This window comes from Bison bison, unplaced genomic scaffold (assembly GCF_000754665.1).
Source record: "Bison bison bison isolate TAMUID 2011002044 unplaced genomic scaffold, Bison_UMD1.0 scf7180017864295, whole genome shotgun sequence".
Taxonomy (NCBI): Eukaryota; Metazoa; Chordata; class Mammalia; order Artiodactyla; family Bovidae; genus Bison; species Bison bison.
In genome coordinates, this window is record NW_011494867.1 from 2,225,411 (window position 1) to 2,243,375 (window position 17,965).

At 46.4% G+C, this 17,965-nt stretch overlaps 1 protein-coding gene across 1 annotated transcript in view; it reads left to right on the forward strand.

Annotated features, from left to right (window-relative positions):
- Window positions 1-9,708, forward strand: part of GABARAPL2 (GABA(A) receptor-associated protein-like 2) — a 10,378-nt gene extending 670 nt beyond the window's left edge. The window contains exons 2-4 of the mRNA XM_010850856.1: window positions 5-126; window positions 1,256-1,428; window positions 9,106-9,708. Of these exons, the coding sequence (XP_010849158.1) occupies window positions 5-126; window positions 1,256-1,428; window positions 9,106-9,196 (386 nt within the window). The 3' untranslated portion in view covers window positions 9,197-9,708. The remainder of the gene's footprint in view (window positions 1-4; window positions 127-1,255; window positions 1,429-9,105) is intronic.
- The last annotated feature ends 8,257 nt before the right edge of the window (window positions 9,709-17,965 follow it).

Consider the following 17,965-nt stretch of genomic DNA (forward strand, 5'->3'; position numbering starts at 1 on the left):
GGAGGGCCGGGGCTCTGGGAGCCGGCTGGCGGGCAGGCGCGGCCGTCAGCCCCGTGTGTTTCTCCCTCAGAACACAGATGCGTGGAATCTGCGAAGATCAGAGCGAAATACCCCGACCGGGTTCCGGTGAGTGCGTTCCCCGCCCCCTCGCCTCTCTGTCACCCCTGCCGTCTAGGACCGGTGGTGGGGCCAAGGCTGCTCAACAGTTGACAAGTTTAGACTACAGTCACGGTTGTGGTGGCAGATGGGCCACACTGGGTAAGGGGCCGGCGAGGGCCGCGACTTGAGGGGCTGTAGTGGATGCTGTTCAGGATGCTTCGGTGCTGAACCTCGCGATCTAGGCCAGCGAGCTCTCTGCAGCCTCTGGGCTCCCTAGCCAATTATGTAAGAAATGATGTTCTAGGACAGGGCGACAGGTCACAGCCACTTCAGGGAATGGTGGTGGAGGGAGACGTTCACTTTGGTCTTGAAAGTGGTACTTCAGTCTCAGGACATTCATCTTTAACTTTTCACCTTCCTCTTTACCTGACTTCTGGTTCCCTTTTCTCACCCTGACCCTGTCATCCTTTCCTGACCAAAAAAAAAAAAATCTGAATCGCCACTGATCAATAATGCTTATCCTGTATTTATCCCTTGATGGGGGAAATAATTTCTGTAACCCTTATTTATTTTTGAGGACATCCAGGCCTGTTATTGTAGCTTATTGCTTATGAACAGTTCCTTTGGGGAGAGGCAGGAGGGATAGATTTGAAACTTAGTTCAGAGAGAAGCAACAGGCCAAGTGAAGAGCTTGGTCCTTGGCTGCCTGGGGTTGCCAGTCATCCCCATTGATCCGTCCCTTCTCATATCCTGTGTTCCTTGGGATCTTAACTCCCCTGTAGTGTGAAGGCAGATCCATTCTGGGGCTGTGGAGTAAGAGGTTGTAGAGGAACCTTTTACCAGATATTCTCGAGTCTGCCCAGAGTACTGAAAAGCTTTGTAGTGAGGGCTGTGTTTCTCTTATGCATGCTGAGATCAGGGATGAGAACTGTATTAATAATTGACCACAGAAAAGCACTTACTGTTTCCTTGTAACACATTTATAGCAATTCTTAACCTCCAGAGTGTGTGGTTTATTAAGCCAGGGGAATATTTGCTCATGTTATGCCGTTTCCCACCCACCTCCTTGCCCACACACTGTTAATCAGCACTCCAGCAATGCAAGGCCAGAGCGTCACGTTAGCAATCCAGTCATGACCTTACTTTGCTTTTGCAGGTGATTGTGGAAAAGGTCTCAGGCTCTCAGATTGTTGACATTGACAAACGGAAGTATCTGGTTCCATCCGACATCACTGTGGCTCAGTTCATGTGGATCATCAGGAAAAGGATCCAGCTTCCTTCTGAAAAGGCGATCTTCCTGTTTGTGGATAAGACAGTCCCTCAGTCCAGGTGAGGGATGTTTACTGGTATTGGACATCTGCTTGGTTGCTTACAGAACTCAGAACTTTGGAAGTCTGAAAACTTTTAGAGATCCTGATTAGAAATCTGAATTTTGTGCTCCCTGTCATCAGGAGCTCAAGGAAAACAAGAAAGGGCTGCAATAGATGTCTCTGCACTTTGGGTTAAGAGCAAGGCCTGGACTTTAAAAAAAAAAAAAAAAGATGAAATTCAGCCTCAGATACCCAAGAATCCTTTTAAATAGTTCGGGACTTAATTAGGCTTAAGCCATCAGTAGAACTGAAGCCTGAAATGAGGTTTTTCTCCAAATGACCCACGAAATAAGTCCTGTCGTTCTTCCCCAGGAGCCTGTGGGCCCTGCTGAAGCTCAGCTTCAGCTAAGCACCTTGCCTGCTCGCTCGCTCTCCAGGCTCAGTCCTGAGAGTCCGCTGCCTGAGCCTCAGGTATCCAGAGACGGTGCTTTACAGACTTAACCTCCCTTTACTCTGTCAGAGTAGCTGTCCTCTTGTTCTTGCTGTGATGCTGCCGGGAAGTAGTCTTTGGGATATTTGGGGCCTGAATTGAGGCAGGGGCATTACAGTATGCTTTGAGGTAGGCGACAGCCTAGCTTTAGTCTCCTGCGGGGAGAGGAGAATTTTCTGGCTCAATCTGTATCCCTGGTCAGTTCTTTTCTGTTAACTGATTTGAGTAACAGAGCCAGATGCTGGCCCCCTTCCTCCTGAGTTTCATTTTGTTATCCCCCCAAAAGTAGTACTTCTGATGCTAAGGCTTTAAGAAGCCCTGGGAACTAGCCCAGTGTAGCCAAAATATGCTGCTTTTGAAAATCCGTGAAAGCTCCAGGAGAGGCCTAAGCCAAATTCTAGTCCCATATCCTATGAATAGAATAACTTTGGCTGTTTTTAAGGCCTGGTTTTCTCTTTCCCAGTCTCTGCCACTTCTGCTTCCTGATGTTTGGCAGAGGATGGGGGAGAATGGAAGGTCTGCCTTCTGTTAGGCCAGGGCTCTACCTGAGGAGAAAGGCCAGGCCCTGCCTAATGGGCACCATTGGTCTGCTTGCAGCTCGAGCTTAGGAAGCTTTGGTGTTGCCAGGGGTCATCTTGTCACCTTGCTGGGCTCTCAGCCTTCCTTCCAAGCCTCCGGGCACTGTGGTGCTGGGTGTATTCTTCTCCAGGGGAGGCTAGGGAAGCCCTGCGCATCTGCGGTCACTTTCCGCTTCCCTTAAGGTGGTGGGGAGGTGGAGGTAAATAAATCTTCATGCCACCTGCAGCTTGCGCGGCTCCTTGACGGCCCTGTGTGTTCTCCTTCTCAGAGTTGGCTTCTTGGTGGGAACAAGTTTGTGAGTAGGACCTGTAGCCTTGAGTTTTGTTTTCCTTGATCCTGATCTTCCGATACTTTTTGAAGAAATGAAGCAGGCTTCTGGAGACATTGAAAGTGAAAAGTGAAAGTGAAGTTGCTCAGTTGTGTCCGACTCTTTGCGACCCCATAGACTGTAACCTACCAGGCTTCTCCCTCCATGGGATTCTCCAGGCAAGAGTACTGGAGTGGGTTGCCATTTCCTTCTCCAGGGGATCTTCCCAACCCAGGGATCAAACCCAGGTCTCCTGAATTCCAGGCAGACGCTTTAATCTCTGAGCCACCAGGGAAGTATTAAGATTTTGTTAATGTAGCAATTACAGTGGCTGCAGATTTTAACTAATGCCCTCTCTCCCAGTAGAACTGGAAATGAAAAGTGATTCTCAGGGCAGCAGAGGCTGCTTTCTCTCTTAAGTTTTATTTGCCTTTGCAACCTGGTAAGAATCCTCCCTAAACCAGGTTACAGCGGTGACCCAAGGCACACTAACCAGTCCCTCCACCCAGATCCTTCAGTGCCTTTGGCTCCAGTTAATGACTTCCTGGCCCACATTTAAGGCAGCAGTTCTTTGTTTGGGGGTTTTAGTCTTCAAAACAAGTTTGCGTATAAACAAAAGAGGCATGTGACATCCTCGGGCTTTATGCAACTGCTGATCACCTGATTCCTGCACAGATTGGCAGTCTCCTCCTAAAGCTACACTTTGACTCAGCTTCACCACTTCCTCCCCAAGGCAGTAGGAGCCTCTTCCTTAGCACTTTCCAGCCTCCTTAGGGAAGCGTGGAGCCTCCTTTAACCATTAGCCAGTGTTTGCAGCCTTTGGAGAGTGGCTGGGGAAATCAGAGTTGAGAAAGGATGAGCCCTCCCCCATCCCATAACAAGTATATCTACACAAGGATTGCTTATGTCTGAGGCTGAGCAAAAGTAACTTCATTATTCCTGCCTTAGAGTGGGCTTTGGGAGTGTTCCAGGACACAGGCGACCATCCTGTAAAATAGTGTGATTATTGTTTGAGTAGTCAGTGTTAATATTGACTCTAGAAATAGAGACAGAAGCAAGTCCCTAAGAGTTGTACATTTAAAATCCTTTCTGAGTTCTTTTTTTTTTTAGAAAGGGGAGATCTCAACTGCCTTTTCCCATTTAGCATTGGAAAGTTGAATTCTCTGCCTAGGTGCCTGCATCTAGAATCAGGCTGGAAACGAAAGGAAAACTGTGTCTTGGTGTAGACAGGACTTGAGAAGGAATATCATTATTGTATAAGTTTTCCAGTCAAGGCTTTAGTGGGGAACCCAGACCTGGCAGTGGTGCCTACCAGAGTACAGATAAGAGTCTTATTAATCCCTTGTTTTAAATAGAAACTGAAGTATATTATTAAATTAAATATATCCAATACTTGGGCCACCTCATGCTGAAGAGTTGACTCATTGGAAAAGACTCTGATGCTGAGAGGGATTGGGGGCAGGAGGAGAAGGGGATGACAGAGGATGAGATGACTGGATGGCATCACGGACTTGATGCACATGAGTTTGAGTGAACTCCGGGAGTTGGTGACGGACAGGGAGGCCTGGCGCGCTGCGATCATGAGGTTGCGAAGAGTCAGACACGACTGAGCGACTGAACTGAACTGAACTGAAGATGTTGTAATTTGGGAATGTTACGTTGGGAAATCTGGGCTGTTTAGAATTATGGTATTTAATTGTTCCTGGCTCTTTTTTTGTTAGTTCTTGTGTTCCTGGCTCTTAAAAAGGTACTGCGTAAAAGAAGTTATGATGTCTTAACAGTTCATTTAAACTTTATTTAGAAATATGCTTCAATTCAACACTTTTGAGCACTTCTGGGTAAATACCTCTTCAAAGCAGGGTTTATTTTAGTAGTGGAATAGAGTATTTATATCAGAGAAAAGCCTGATAAAAAGAATAAGCAGTGGTTAATTTTTTGTATTTTAGAATTTTAGGGAGCCTCTAGGGCCATATTAATTTTACCTTTGAGGTCCATGTCTTTCCAGGGTCCACAGCAGTAGCCACTGTCCTCTCCCTTCACCCCGCCACCCTGCTTCCCCTGCTGGAAAAGAGACAGATCCAGGTCCAGTGGAAGCACGTGGGCTTCAAAGCAGATGGATGGCCAGGTGGCCCATCGGTCCAGCCAATTCATGAGTCAGGCTGGATCCCACAGCCTCCATAAGCTGACCTTGGCTGGGGCCAAGGAAAGCTGGTGCAGGGACGGGGCGTCCACGATTCTAGGTCAGCTGCCCCTGATGCCTAAGCTGTCTAGCAGCTTAAAACCAGTTTGTCCTCGGCAGCATGGCTCTTCCTAGATGTGGGTCCTTCTGAAAAGCTCATTTATTACTGGTTAGTTTGTCTAGACCTGTTTGATCTTGAATGGAGGGGTGGGGGACAAGGTTTTAGGGAGCAGTTTAGGGTCATGCCACTCAGGATCCCACCACCCCTTGGCTTGCCTCAAATCTGCTGTTGGCTTTTCCCGTTTCTTCTGTCAGACTGAGAGCTTGAAGGTGGCGTCCTCCTTAGATGACTGTAACGCACGGAGCTGCAGCACTGCGCGTTAGTGCCGGGCTGGGGGCCGTCCTCCGGCGTCTTCTGTAGCCGTAACTCGGGCAGGAATCCTTGGCGTTGCGGTGCTGCCCGTGGGTTGTCAGCCTGACCGACGCGTTCGAGCAGCCTGCCTGTGCCGCCCTGGCGCTCCAGCGGCAGCCCGCCTGTGCTGAGTGCCCTGGGCCTCCGAATCCTGAGGGGCCCCGCTTCTCAGAGGCGTGGGGCTTGTCGGAAAGGAGCAGCCAGCCTTCTGCTGTGCCTGAAGAAAGGCATGATTTACATCCCTGTGCTTCCGCTTGGCTATCCTTTTAATGGGACTTTTTAAAAATTACTTTTAAACTACATTTGTAGCCCAGCTCTTTTTTGGCTCCAGACCGAGTTATTCTGATTCTCTGTGTGTGGCCTGATCGCACAAGTGCTGTTTTCAAATCATACTGTACAGATGCTTTCTCGGCACTAGGAAGCCTTGGAACCAGGTGTCCAGTCATGGGCGTGGACTGGAGCGTTTAGATCCCAGCCATGAGCAGTCAGTTTTCAAGTTCCTGCCCAAGGGATACCTGAGTATAAGGACATAGTGCTCTTGCCAACTGAGTAGACTCCGCGTGATGCTGCGTGGCAGAGAAACGGAGAACAGCGAGCAGGCTCTTAGAGTCACTAGGCAAAGCCATCTAGTTAGGAAAACACATGATCTGAAGGAGGGGCCCTAAGACCTGCTTGGCGTGTGGTACAGAAGCTGCAGCAGTGGCTTCCCTGGGAACTTGTTTGAAATGTAGAACCTCAGGCTTGACCTTGACCTTCAGAATCTAAATGGCATTTTAACAAGACATCCAGGTGATTCCGTATGCATGTATGTATGGAGGAGCGCTGTTCTAAGGGCGGTCTTTGCAGAAGGTACAAGAACGCCGACACTTGGTTGTTAGATCCCGTTGTGTATTCACGTGAAGGCAGCACAACTTGGTGGCAAGGATGTCTCCGAGCTTTGTGACCTGGGGAGAATTATTTAACCTCTGTGCTTCACTTTTATGGTCTGTGAACTATGGGTTATGATTGTACCTGCCTCCTAAGACTGTTCTGAGGGTAAAGAGTTATGTATGAAATACACTTAGAACAAGTGCTTGGCACATTAAGTGTTTGCTATTATAGTTAGAATTTTTATGATTGGCCTCTGTAGCTGCTAGGGTACTGGTAAACAGATTTATAAACCCAAGTTTTACCAAAAGACAATGGAATCTAAAGACAGAAAGCCACATGATTATAGAGCTCCCTCCCCCAACCCCTTCAGAGTCTCAGAGCTTGCCTTAGCAGTGGGTCCATGGTCATTGTTCACTGCAGACAGCATTCAGAGTCGGGGATTTATAAAGCTCCTCAGGTATTTCTAACTCAGCAGCAGGATTTCGAGTCACTGCCCTTGAGCTTGTAACTTGGTAGAAGAGCAGAACTTAGGCTGGCAGATGGAACCAAATTTGCCATAGACAACCAGGGGTTGCTGCCTTTGAATTGCACAGTGTCTGTTGCTCCAGGCCCTGTGGTAACGGTACTGGGGAAACTATAGTTCAGGTCTTATCGAGAGCCCCCTGGACACGTGTACCAGGTGGTGCGGAGTGGTGGCGAGAGCAGTAGCTCCTTTCCCCTTTGCCTTTTGAGGATTCTCAGGGAAAAGCTGGGTTCCTTAGGGTGCCAGTGGGCTTCCCTGGTGGCTCAAACGGTAAAGCGTCTGCCTGCAGTGCGGGAGACCTGGGTTCAATCCCTGGGTTGGGAAGATCCCCTGGAGAAGGAAATGGCACCCCACTCCAGTACTCTTGCCTGGAAAATTCCATGGACTGAGGAGCCTGGTGGGCTACAGTCCATGGGGTCGCAAAGAGTCGGACACGACTGAGCAACTTCACTTTCACTTCACTTTTAGGGTGCCAGTCACCGGAGCTAAAAGTCTTGGTGAGAGATGTGGCTACTCATTCCAGCCTTTTGCTAGTTGCTGGCTCCTCACTCCACTTCCTGGCTTGTCCCTCTTCTTCCTAGTAAGGTGCTCTTATAGATAGGCATCTCCCCCTCTGGCAAAAGGATTGTTTCTGAACTTGGCTGTACAAGGAATCATCTTGGGCATCTTAAAACTTATTGATCCTGGATCCTACCTCCAGAGACTCTGCTTTGATTGGTCTGGGGGAGGGCTTGGGCATGTTTTTCAAGCTCCTCATTGTTTCTGCAGCTGAGGTGGAGGCCTGCCACTCGAAACAGGCTGCCCCTGGGTCCTCACGTGTTCCAGGGCAGTGCGGTCCATAAAGTGGCACACAAGCCACCTGTGTGATTCTACGTATTCTAGCAGCCACGTTAAACAAGAATAGTATATCTTACCTATCTGATATACCCAAAATGTCATCACTTCACATGTAATCGAAATTGAGATAATTTTACATCTTTTTTCTATACTTTGACACTTTGAAGTCTTGTGTATATTTTACACTTAGAGCACATCACAGTTCAGATGAACCGCTTTTCAAGCGCTGAACACAGGTGCACAGTGGCTACTGCATTGGACAGCAGAAACATAGGACGTGTCTATCACAGCAGAAATTTCTCGTGGACAGTGCTGCTTCAGGGAGTCCTCAGAGCCTGGCAGAGCACAGTTCTTATTGTACAGGACGCCCGGGACAGGCTATTTTGTATTCATACTCATCTGCTCCTACATTGTTACTAATTCTTACCTGCCCACACAGCCAGCCCTCTAGAGAGGCAGGAAGAAACTTCCCCTTGATACAGAAATGTGGTCTCTGTCTGTTTACGTGGAGGTCTCACAGCAGCCAGGAGCAAAGCAGGGCCTTGGGGCAGCCTGTCTTTACCAGCTTGAGGCCCTGACCCCTCTCTGTGTACCTGCTGGCCCTGGTTTTACTGAGTCCTGCGTGGAGGCATCTATTGTGGCCTTTCTGGGCTTAGTGACCTCTGATGTCTCGAGCTGGCTCCCAGACTGCTGGTTGACACCCCATCTCCCCCGACACGTAGTCAGGCCCCTGTTTAGCCCGTGTCTGGACCTCCTGCTCGTCTCCAGTAGTGCAGTCAGGTGGCCAGAGCTCAGGTGTTCCTAGTCTCAACTCTGGAGCCAGTGCAGCTCGGCTTCATGGCAGAGCACGCTCAGGTCTCCTCTGCTGCAGTCTGTTGCACTGCTAAGGGAAGCCAGCTGTCCTCCCCCGCGTGCCTAGCTGGAGCAGTGTCTGTTCACGGAGGCTTCTTAGGCAGGACTTCCTTGGCTCCCGATACAATCTGAGAGCTGCTTGCACTACGTGCGAGGAGAGTAGCTTCCCTTTGATGACGCCGATGCAGGTCTTGGGCACAGGTTTCTGGCGGGGGAGGTTCCATAGGAATCATGTCAGGTTCTAGCTATAAATCTTCAGAGGCCAGCTGGAAGGAGGCTCTCTTCCCCATCTTTGTCCTCCACTCCCACAGATGGGCTCTTGGGCTCTTGTTTCGGTTTTCTCCCCTGCCCCTGGCGTTCAGGAAGCATTGTGAAAGCACTCCTTGGGAGCTGGGGCTGGCTTCTGAAGGATTTCCTCAGAGTGAGGGTGCGTCAGATGGTCTTGCCTTGAGATAGGAGGCTGATTCTAGTCTAATCCCCGATTCCCCAAGGCTTAATTACTTTTATCAACCTCCCACCAGAGGTGTTACAGAGAGTAGCTAGTTTAAGTAGTGGGCTCCTTATCCTCAAACCATTTTTCTCCCAACAGCTGGACTCAGTCATCAACCCCAGTTCTCAGTGTTCTTTCTTTGTTTCTCTCCTTCAAGCCTAACTATGGGACAGCTTTACGAGAAGGAAAAAGATGAAGATGGATTCTTGTACGTGGCCTACAGTGGCGAGAACACTTTCGGCTTCTGAGGGCCGGCGCTGGGCTGGTGCAGCGCTCCCGCTGTGGATCTTGTAAATAGCCGGCCATTTTCAGTTACTCTACCAGAACCTCTTCACATAGACCTCTCAGTGCATTTGTAACTGGATTTACTTCTTAATATATTGGAAGGTTTTGTTTCCTTAGACTAGTAAATTATCCTGCAGAGTTTTATTTTGAGTTTTTCTTTTGTGCACTGTCCTCATGGCTGTACCCTCCAGAGAACCTGTTCCTCTGGGAATCTTATTTAATGAAGATATTTCCATATTGAAGTGAGGGAGGTGGGAATTAAAGTGAAAGGGGAGATGATGCATTTATTCTGGATTATGTTTGAAGTGTTAGATGGTGAAGTGTTAAAAGCATCCAAATTAAATCCATAGCAATCAGAACACTTGCTTTACTAGATTTTGCCAACTGCCAGTCATGGTGGACTGAGCTAATCTGTTCCTCTTTCTGAAACTATTAAGGTAAATAATTAACAATAAAACTTCCTCTTATAAAGGCACTGCAGTGTGACCTTGTCCTTTATTCACCTTGTTTTAGATGGGTGAGAGAAGGAGCTCCTACGTCCGCCAGGCCAGGAGGAGGGTTTGTGGGGCCCACGGCAGAACAGCTGAGCACAGGAAGCCTCTGTCAGGAGGGACTTGTTTTAAGTGGTCAATATAATCTCTAAAAAGGTATATGTCAAGAAGTCCTTTCTCCCACTGCTGTTTTCTGACTACCCTAACCCTCCACCTTTTGGGGAACTTCTTTTACTGGCACATTCTTTTCAGAATTTGTTTTTGGAAGTCCAGTTATATGTGAATATATGTTCAAAAAATTTTTTTCTTACACAAAAGAGAACACATTTTATATACTTAGAACACATTATATATACTTTTTTTCAGTGAACAGTATATCATGGTGATCTTTCCATACCCGTTCATAGAAAGCCTTTTCATTTATTTTAGTATTGCATTGTGTAGGTTTATCATTATTACTGAAACCGAGCAGACCCCGTGGCTCCTGGGCATGGAAACCTTTCCATGTGACCCGTTCTTGTAGGGAAATAGACTGCAGCCTCCATGACCTTCCCTGAGCTCCAAGGGCAGATTCAGACACTTGTTCATCAAGGAAGGGGTGATGCCGTCACCAGCTCAGTGGACATGAGGTTGAGCAAACCCAGGGAGAGTGGAGGACAGAGGAGCCTGCGTGCTGTAGGCCATGGGGTTTCAAAGAGTAGGACACGACTTAGGGACTGAACAGCAACAAATCAGGGAAGGGAGCGGATGCAGAGCCTGGGAAGAGCAGCCTAGAAACAGCAGTGAAGCCCGTGGGCGAAGCTCTGGTTCCAGGTCAAGGGATACACAGAATACCTTTGAGCTCTTTACAGAACTCAGACTCCCAACAAATGGAAAAGTGAAAGTGAAAGTCGCTCAGTTGTGTCCGACTCTTTGCAACCCCGTGGACTATACAGTCCATGGAATTCTCTGGGCCAGAATACTGGAGTGGGTAGCCTTTCCCTTCTGCAGGGGATCTTCCCAACCCAGGGATCGAACCCAGGTCTCCCACATTGCAGGTGGATTCTTTACCAGCTGAGCCAAAAGGGAAGCCCCAACAAATGGAAGGTGTTCGCATTCTTCATTCCAGACAAGATCCTGGAGGCCAGACTAAAGGAGTGCGGGCCTGCAGACACTGACCTATATGGTCATCCCAACAGATGAAGGAACAGCACCTGAAACAACTCAAAACCTATTTAACTTCTAAGTAAATTAAGAGTTCTTTAATTTGATAAAGGGGATTCATAAAAACGTGTAGCAAATATGTACATTTCAGTAAATAAAGCTATGGTGAATGAGGCAGTGTGGTACTGACATTGGGATAGACAAATATTTTAATGGAACAAAACCCAGGAATTGATCTGTGTATAAAACATGTGGCATGACAAGTTATCAGGGAAATAATGAACAGTTAACAAGTGGGACCGCAACAGTTGGTTACTTAATATGGTAAAATTTCAGAGGCATTCCTATTAAAGACAGTAACTGAAAAAGGAAATCCGAAGGGTGAACTCTATGGTATATGAATTATATCTCAATGACGCTATTAAGAAGTCTGCTCTCAGTGCTTTTCTGAACTTTGTTCTGGCATAAAACTAAGATAATGAGAGGAAAAGTAAAGGAGAGGCAAAAGAATCAGAAAGGAACACTGTAATATACAGACTGTGATAATCTACACAGAAAAATCTTAAGATAATCTATACAAATTAGAAGAAGAAAGTTCTCCATGGCTGGTGGATACCAGATCAGTCACAAATGTTGATGTTTCTACACACCAGTTATGACCAATTAGGGAATATTATAGGAAAAAAAATTCATTTTCAATAGAAGTAAAATGAATATGTGCATAGGAATAAACTTAATGATATGTAAGACCTTTATGGAAAAAATGATTATTACTGAGGGACATAAAAAAGAGATAACCCTAATACACGATATTCAAGGATGAGAACATCCAGGACTATAAAAATGCATATTGCCCCCAGATTAACCTGTGAGTTTAATACAGTTTCAATAAAAATTGAAATTTTTACTGAAGTCAGGGGTGTGTCTGTGTAATCTGACAGTTGCTGGCAAAAGTCCATTAATTGGAGAGCAGAAGCCAAGAATAACAAGGAAATGTTAAGAAAAACAAGCCAGGGAGATCTGTGTTAGCAGTAATTAAGTAATTAAGACTGTGCCTTGTGGCAAAGAAACAGACACACAAACCAGGGAACACAGCGGAAATCCAGAGTGAGACCCTTGGTTAACATAGCATGATGGCGTGAAAAATCGAAGGGGGATGAACCTGTTATTTTATAATTGGTTTTTTAGTATATATATATGAATATAGATTAAATAACGCATCAAATAAATTTCAAGATGAATTAAACATCTAAATGTGGAAAAGCAAAACTTTAAAAAAAATCTAGGAAGGACAATTTGGAACAGCTACTGTCTTTTAAGAGCTGGGAAAGAGTGGTGGCTCCGTGGTAAAGACTCCGCCAGGGTTTGAACCTGGCTTGGGGCAGATCCTGCGGACATGGCGAGGAGCAGCTCAGCCTGCGCTCTGGAGCCCGGGAGTCCATGCGCTGCAGCTGCCGAAGCCCATGGGCCCCGGGGCCTGTGCTCCACACCAAGAGAAACCACTGCGAGGAGGAGCTGGAGCACTGCAGCGGAGGGTAGCCCCTGCTCGCTGCAATGAGAGAAGAGGCCGTGCAGCCACAAAGACCCAGCACAGCGCAACCAGGGCACCAATCCCCAAGGCAGCCCAAGCATCTGCTTCAAGGAGAATTCAGGAGGCAGTGTACATGTGTTTATTCTCAAAAGCCTCACTCTTCATTAGACTGAATGGTAGAATGCTTTAAAAAAGCACAACTGGGGATTTAAAGTTCCCCTTTTCATCTTTATTTCCTCAGGGAGAAAAAAAAATCCTGGTGGTTGACATCGCAAAGACAAGGCCCCAAAAGTTAGGTAGGAGGATCTATATATATATATATCTCTCTCTGTGCTCAACAGCCCTGCTTCCTCGCCTCCTTAGCTGCTAGAGACAAGCTGCTGCTTCCAGATGTGGGAAGGGGCGGTGCATGTGGGAAGAGCCTGGTGCACGGCAAGGGGCTCCAAATCATTTGCCCAGCAGGCTTCTATGGATGATCTCTCAGGTTTGTTGGAAGCAGCTCTGGAAATGCGGATCAGTAAACTGCAAAAAAGAGTCCCTTATGAGCAGCAGCCGGAGACCAAGGCTGGCCTTGCACACGTGGCAAGCAGCCCTCCTCAAGCCTGTGCTGAACGGTGTCTCAGCTCATGGCCCACAACCCCACTGCCGGGGGTGTCACCCCACCCTCAGTCAAAGGTGAGGATACTGACACTCTTGAAAGTCACCCCACCCACAATCAGACGCTCAGAGCCTCCTGGAGCCACAACTCAGACTCAAATCTGTAGCCAAAATCCATCTTTGTTCTGCTAGACCAGAGGTTACAAACCGAACGCCTGTGTCTCTATGTGGCCCCTAAACATACCTCTAGAAATACAACTTTCTTGCTTCTCCTCAAAAATTTCTGAAGATCTGGCAACAGTTGGCCAGAACAACAACAACAACAAAATGGCTCCTCTTTGGACAAGTAGCTTTCCAGTTCACTCCATCTACTTTTTAAAGGTTTTCAATTCCTGGATATATTTGGGCTTAACAACCTTTGCACCATAATTTATGTGCCGTCCTTTATTTTAGAACAATTTCCCCAAAGTACATGTAATCAAAACAGTAACTCTCATTGGCCCTCATCTTTGATGAGAGAGGCAGAGAACTGGGAGGCACAATTTGCATGTGTCAGCACAGGTGACCGAACCCTGGAGTTGGTGGAGACTCCTGCTCCCTCAACCCAAAGCCTAGTTCTTTGCTGCCAGCTGTTTTCCTCAGCCTGGAACTGCCAGCTGTTATCCTCAGCCCGGCAGTCACTGAGGTGCTGGGCTGGGAGGACAGTCACAATACCACTGGGGAAAGGACAAAGTATAGCATGAAAATACCAACTGAAATGGCACTCAGTTCAGTTCATTTCAGTCGCTCAGTCGTGTCCGACTCTGTGACCCCATGAATTGCAGCACGCCAGGCCTCCCTGTCCATCACCAACTCCTGGAGCTCATTCAAACTCACGTCCATCGAGTTGGTGATGCCATCCAGCCATCTCATCCTCTGTCGTCCCCTTCTCCTCCTGCCCCCAATCCCTCCCAGCATCAGGGTCTTTTCCAATGAGTCAACTCTTCGCATGAGGTGGCCAAAGTACTGGAGTTTCAGCTTCAGCATCAGTCCTTCCAGTGAATACCCAGGACTGATCTCCTTTAGGATGGACTGGTTGGATCTCCTTGTAGTCCAAGGGACTCTCAAGAGTCTTCTCCAACACCACAGTTCAAAAGCATCAATTCTTCGGTGCTCAGCTTTCTTCACAATCCAACTCTCACATCCATACATGACCACTGGAAAAACCATAGCCTTGACTAGATGGACCTTTGTTGGCAAAGTAATATCTCTGCTTTTTAATATGTTATTTAGGTTGGTCATAACTTTCCTTCCAAGGAGCAAGTGTCTTTTAATTTCATGGCTGCAATTACCATCTGCAGTGATTTTGGAGCCCAGAAAAATAAAGTCTGACGCTGGAGGTCAAAATAGTCCACAAGGGGCAGTGATAAAAAAAGGAAGTCGGTGAAATCTTACAGGGGAGGGGCAGGGAACACACATTGAGAAGAACTCTTTGCTTTCTCTCAATTAACTGAATCAAATTCAATGAAAACAAGGCAAACTGGGTTGAGTGTGCCTCTATTGCTGGGCAAAGCTTGGGTTGCCCACTGTTTAATTTCTCGGTGATTTCCTGAGAGGATGCACATAAAGGCCTGTTGTTGAACTGCAGAAAGATGCTGGGAACGGGCCCTGTGATCCTGCTCTGTTGTCAGGTTGGTCTCACCACCCAGGGGCCCACAGTGCCTCTCCCCATGGAGACACTGCCGGGTTTCAATGCGCTTTTCATTCCCTTGGCTGCCTGAGCAAACAGCCATCACTGTTTCCATTGTGAGCTCTTCTCATGGAGCCAAGCCCAAGTTCAGGGAACATGTGTTTGAGACCAACACTTGGCAGCCTGGGTCCTCACTTGGAGCGACTTTCTGCCTTTGCCTTTTTCCTATTGAGACAGTTCCTGAATTTGGAGACTGAAGAGCAGTGCTGAACACAGTTCTAGAAGCTAATTCCTCATCCTGCTAGCTCACTGGGACGAGGGACAAAAAATGTACATGAAAATCCAGAGCCGGGGTTTGTTGTTGTTCAGTGGCCGAGTCGTGTCCGATTCTTTGTGACCCCACGGACTACAGCACCCTGGGCCTCCCTGTCCCTCACCATCTCCCGGAGTTTGCCCAAGTTCACTGAATTGGAGATGCCATCTAATCCCCTCATCCTTTGTCACCCTCTTCTCCTTCTGCCTTCAATCTTTCCCAGCATCAGGGTCTTTTTTGCATCAGGTGGCCAAAGTACTGGGGTTTCAGCTTCAGCATCAGTCCTTCAATGTATATTCAGGATTGATTTCCTTTAGGATGGACTGATTTGATCTCCTTGCAGTCCAAGGGACTCTCAAGAGTCTTCTCCAACACCACAGTTCAAAAGCATCAATTCTTTGGTGCTCCGCCTTCTTTATGGTCCAATAGTCACGTCCATACATGACTACTGGAAGAACCATAGCCCTGACTATATGGATTTTTGTCAGAAAAGTGATGTCTTTGCTTTTTAATACATTGTTATTACATTGTATTACAGTTATTACAGTGCCTGGGTTACTGAGACAAAAATTATTTCCATTCCTCTCTTGTTACCAACATGACTGAGGCCATACATGTCTCACAGTGTCAATGAGTTAATCTCACAGTGTCAATGAGTTAAGTTTCTTGGAGAATATTTCTCTTTGCATTATCTACCCAATTAAGAATTTTTATGAGAAATCTCATCTCAATGTTGAAAAAACTGAACATCTTAACCTTGGGGCCTCATTTTCTAGATCAGGTGACAGGTTAAAATTCAGAGATTAAATGCTTTCTCTGCATCCACATAGGAAGTAGTGACAGAATTGGTACTAGGATATAATTATTAACACTTAAATATCTAAACCAAAGTTTATTCTACTATGCCAAGTCATGGATAACGACTAGTTTTTTTTTTTTAAACATTTTTATATTGAGATATGATTCCATATAATAAAATGCACAGATCTTAAGTGTACAGCTTAATACATTTTGACAAATGTTTACATCCATGTAATCAACTCTCCAGTTGAAACATGGAACGTATCCACCATTCTAGAAGTTGCTTTGGGTCTTTTTCTACTCAACTCCCTTCTTCCATCTCCCCCCACGCAGCAATGACCCCTGCTGTGACTTCCATCCCCTTTGATTAGTTTTCGGGCCCTAGTTTCAAGAAATAAACAAATGCATGTGAATTTGCCTGCAGCCCCGAAGAGTCTCTCTACAGAATTTTCCTCCCCATCTTGGACCACAAGTACTGCTTAAGATTTGTTTTGGGTCCATTTGGACATTCTTCCAGAAAGTCAGTCATAGCCCCAGTAAAAACATATTTAGGTTTAAATGGATTCATGTTTAGAAGAAGTGGAGGCTAACTATTAAATATGATTATTCAAGATGTGGCATAAAAAGAGCTCTTCCTGCTGGAAAATCAAGTTTTGTTCTCCAAAATACGTGCCTCCTTGGCTCTGCGTATTCTACCATTCCTTCAGAGTAGCTGCCTTTGTTCCAGTGGAAAGAATTGCCTGAGCCCTTGAAAGCGAGCACATGCGCATTAGCTCTCTGCTTAGAAGCTGTTTCCCAGTTTCCAGAACCTGCTGCTTCAGGGGACTCCTCCTGACAGCTCCCTTGACTGCCCCAGATATCATCACAGGAGGGTGTGGCCGTTAAAAACCTAACATTGTCCTAAGCTATCTGACTCTCCAGCAAGGGACCTGGGTCTTGCAAACTGGTAAAGCTTGCTCAGAACGTTGCCTGAAAGCCCCAAAGTGCTGCCCGGGTCCAGGTGGAGGGAGCCTTCCACCAGCCACGGAGGCAACTGACTGGCGGGCCCTGCCTCTCCCCAGCAGGGAGCCACAGCCAGCGCGGTCATTTTCTCCACATCAGCCGGCTCCCCAGACAGTGAGCTAATGCTTGGCACGGAAACACTCCAGAAAACAAGGCATTTAACCGCACACTTTGAGGCAGAAATGACTACATGGAATATACACACAAAATTATTTAAATCAAGCCAACTTTTTAAAACTCTAAAGAAAAAGAGAATAAAAGTTATGCACACATAGTCGTAACATTAGCACCCACTCGTGAACGCAGAACAAAGAGAAAACCATGCTGAAAATGTAATCTACCCTGAAACAGCCAGATTTCAGAAGACATTTTGTGAGCAAAGAGAGAATTCTGTGGAATTAGCTACCTAAAGCATGCTAAGTCCCTCTTCCCTCTATAATGTCACTTCTGAGTATATTGTGGTGTTTCTACAGTTTAAAACAACTTTAAATTTTTTCTTTTTTTTTTTTTCATTTTTGAAAATTTACTTAGGGACTTCCCTGGTGGTCCAGCGGTGAAGATTCTGTACTGCCAGCGCAGGGGGAGCAGGTTCGACCTCTGGTCGGAGACCTAAGACCTCGTATGCCACGTAGCACAGCCAACAATTCAAAAAATAATAACAAAATAAAATTTACTTTAAAAAAAGTTATCATATTAACATGGTTTAAAATTTTAAAAATAATCGAACATAAAATGTATTCAAAGAAAAGTCTCCTTCCTGCTCGCAGGCCCCAGCCACCATCCTTCCTTCCCCTCAGGCCTGTGTTAGTGGCTTCCCATGTGTCCATTCAGAGAGAGTTTAGCAAAACACAGATATATACCCTTCATCCTTTTCTACAGAAGTGGAATGTTACAATGCTGTCCTACGTTTTGCTTTTTCATTTGCACTTGTATTTAGAAACAGAACTTTGAAGACAGATTTCAATACAGAAAACTTTTGTGTTCATTTACACTTCGACACAGTGAATCCCACCTCTAAGAAATCTACCCAAAAGATACACTGGCAAAAATACAAAATATTCTATTCACAGGGTATTTCAAAAGGAAAGAATTTGAAATGTTTATCACCAACTAAAAAAGTTATGACCAACCTAGACAGCATATTAAAAAGCAGAGACATTACTTTGCCAACAAAGGTCCGTCTAG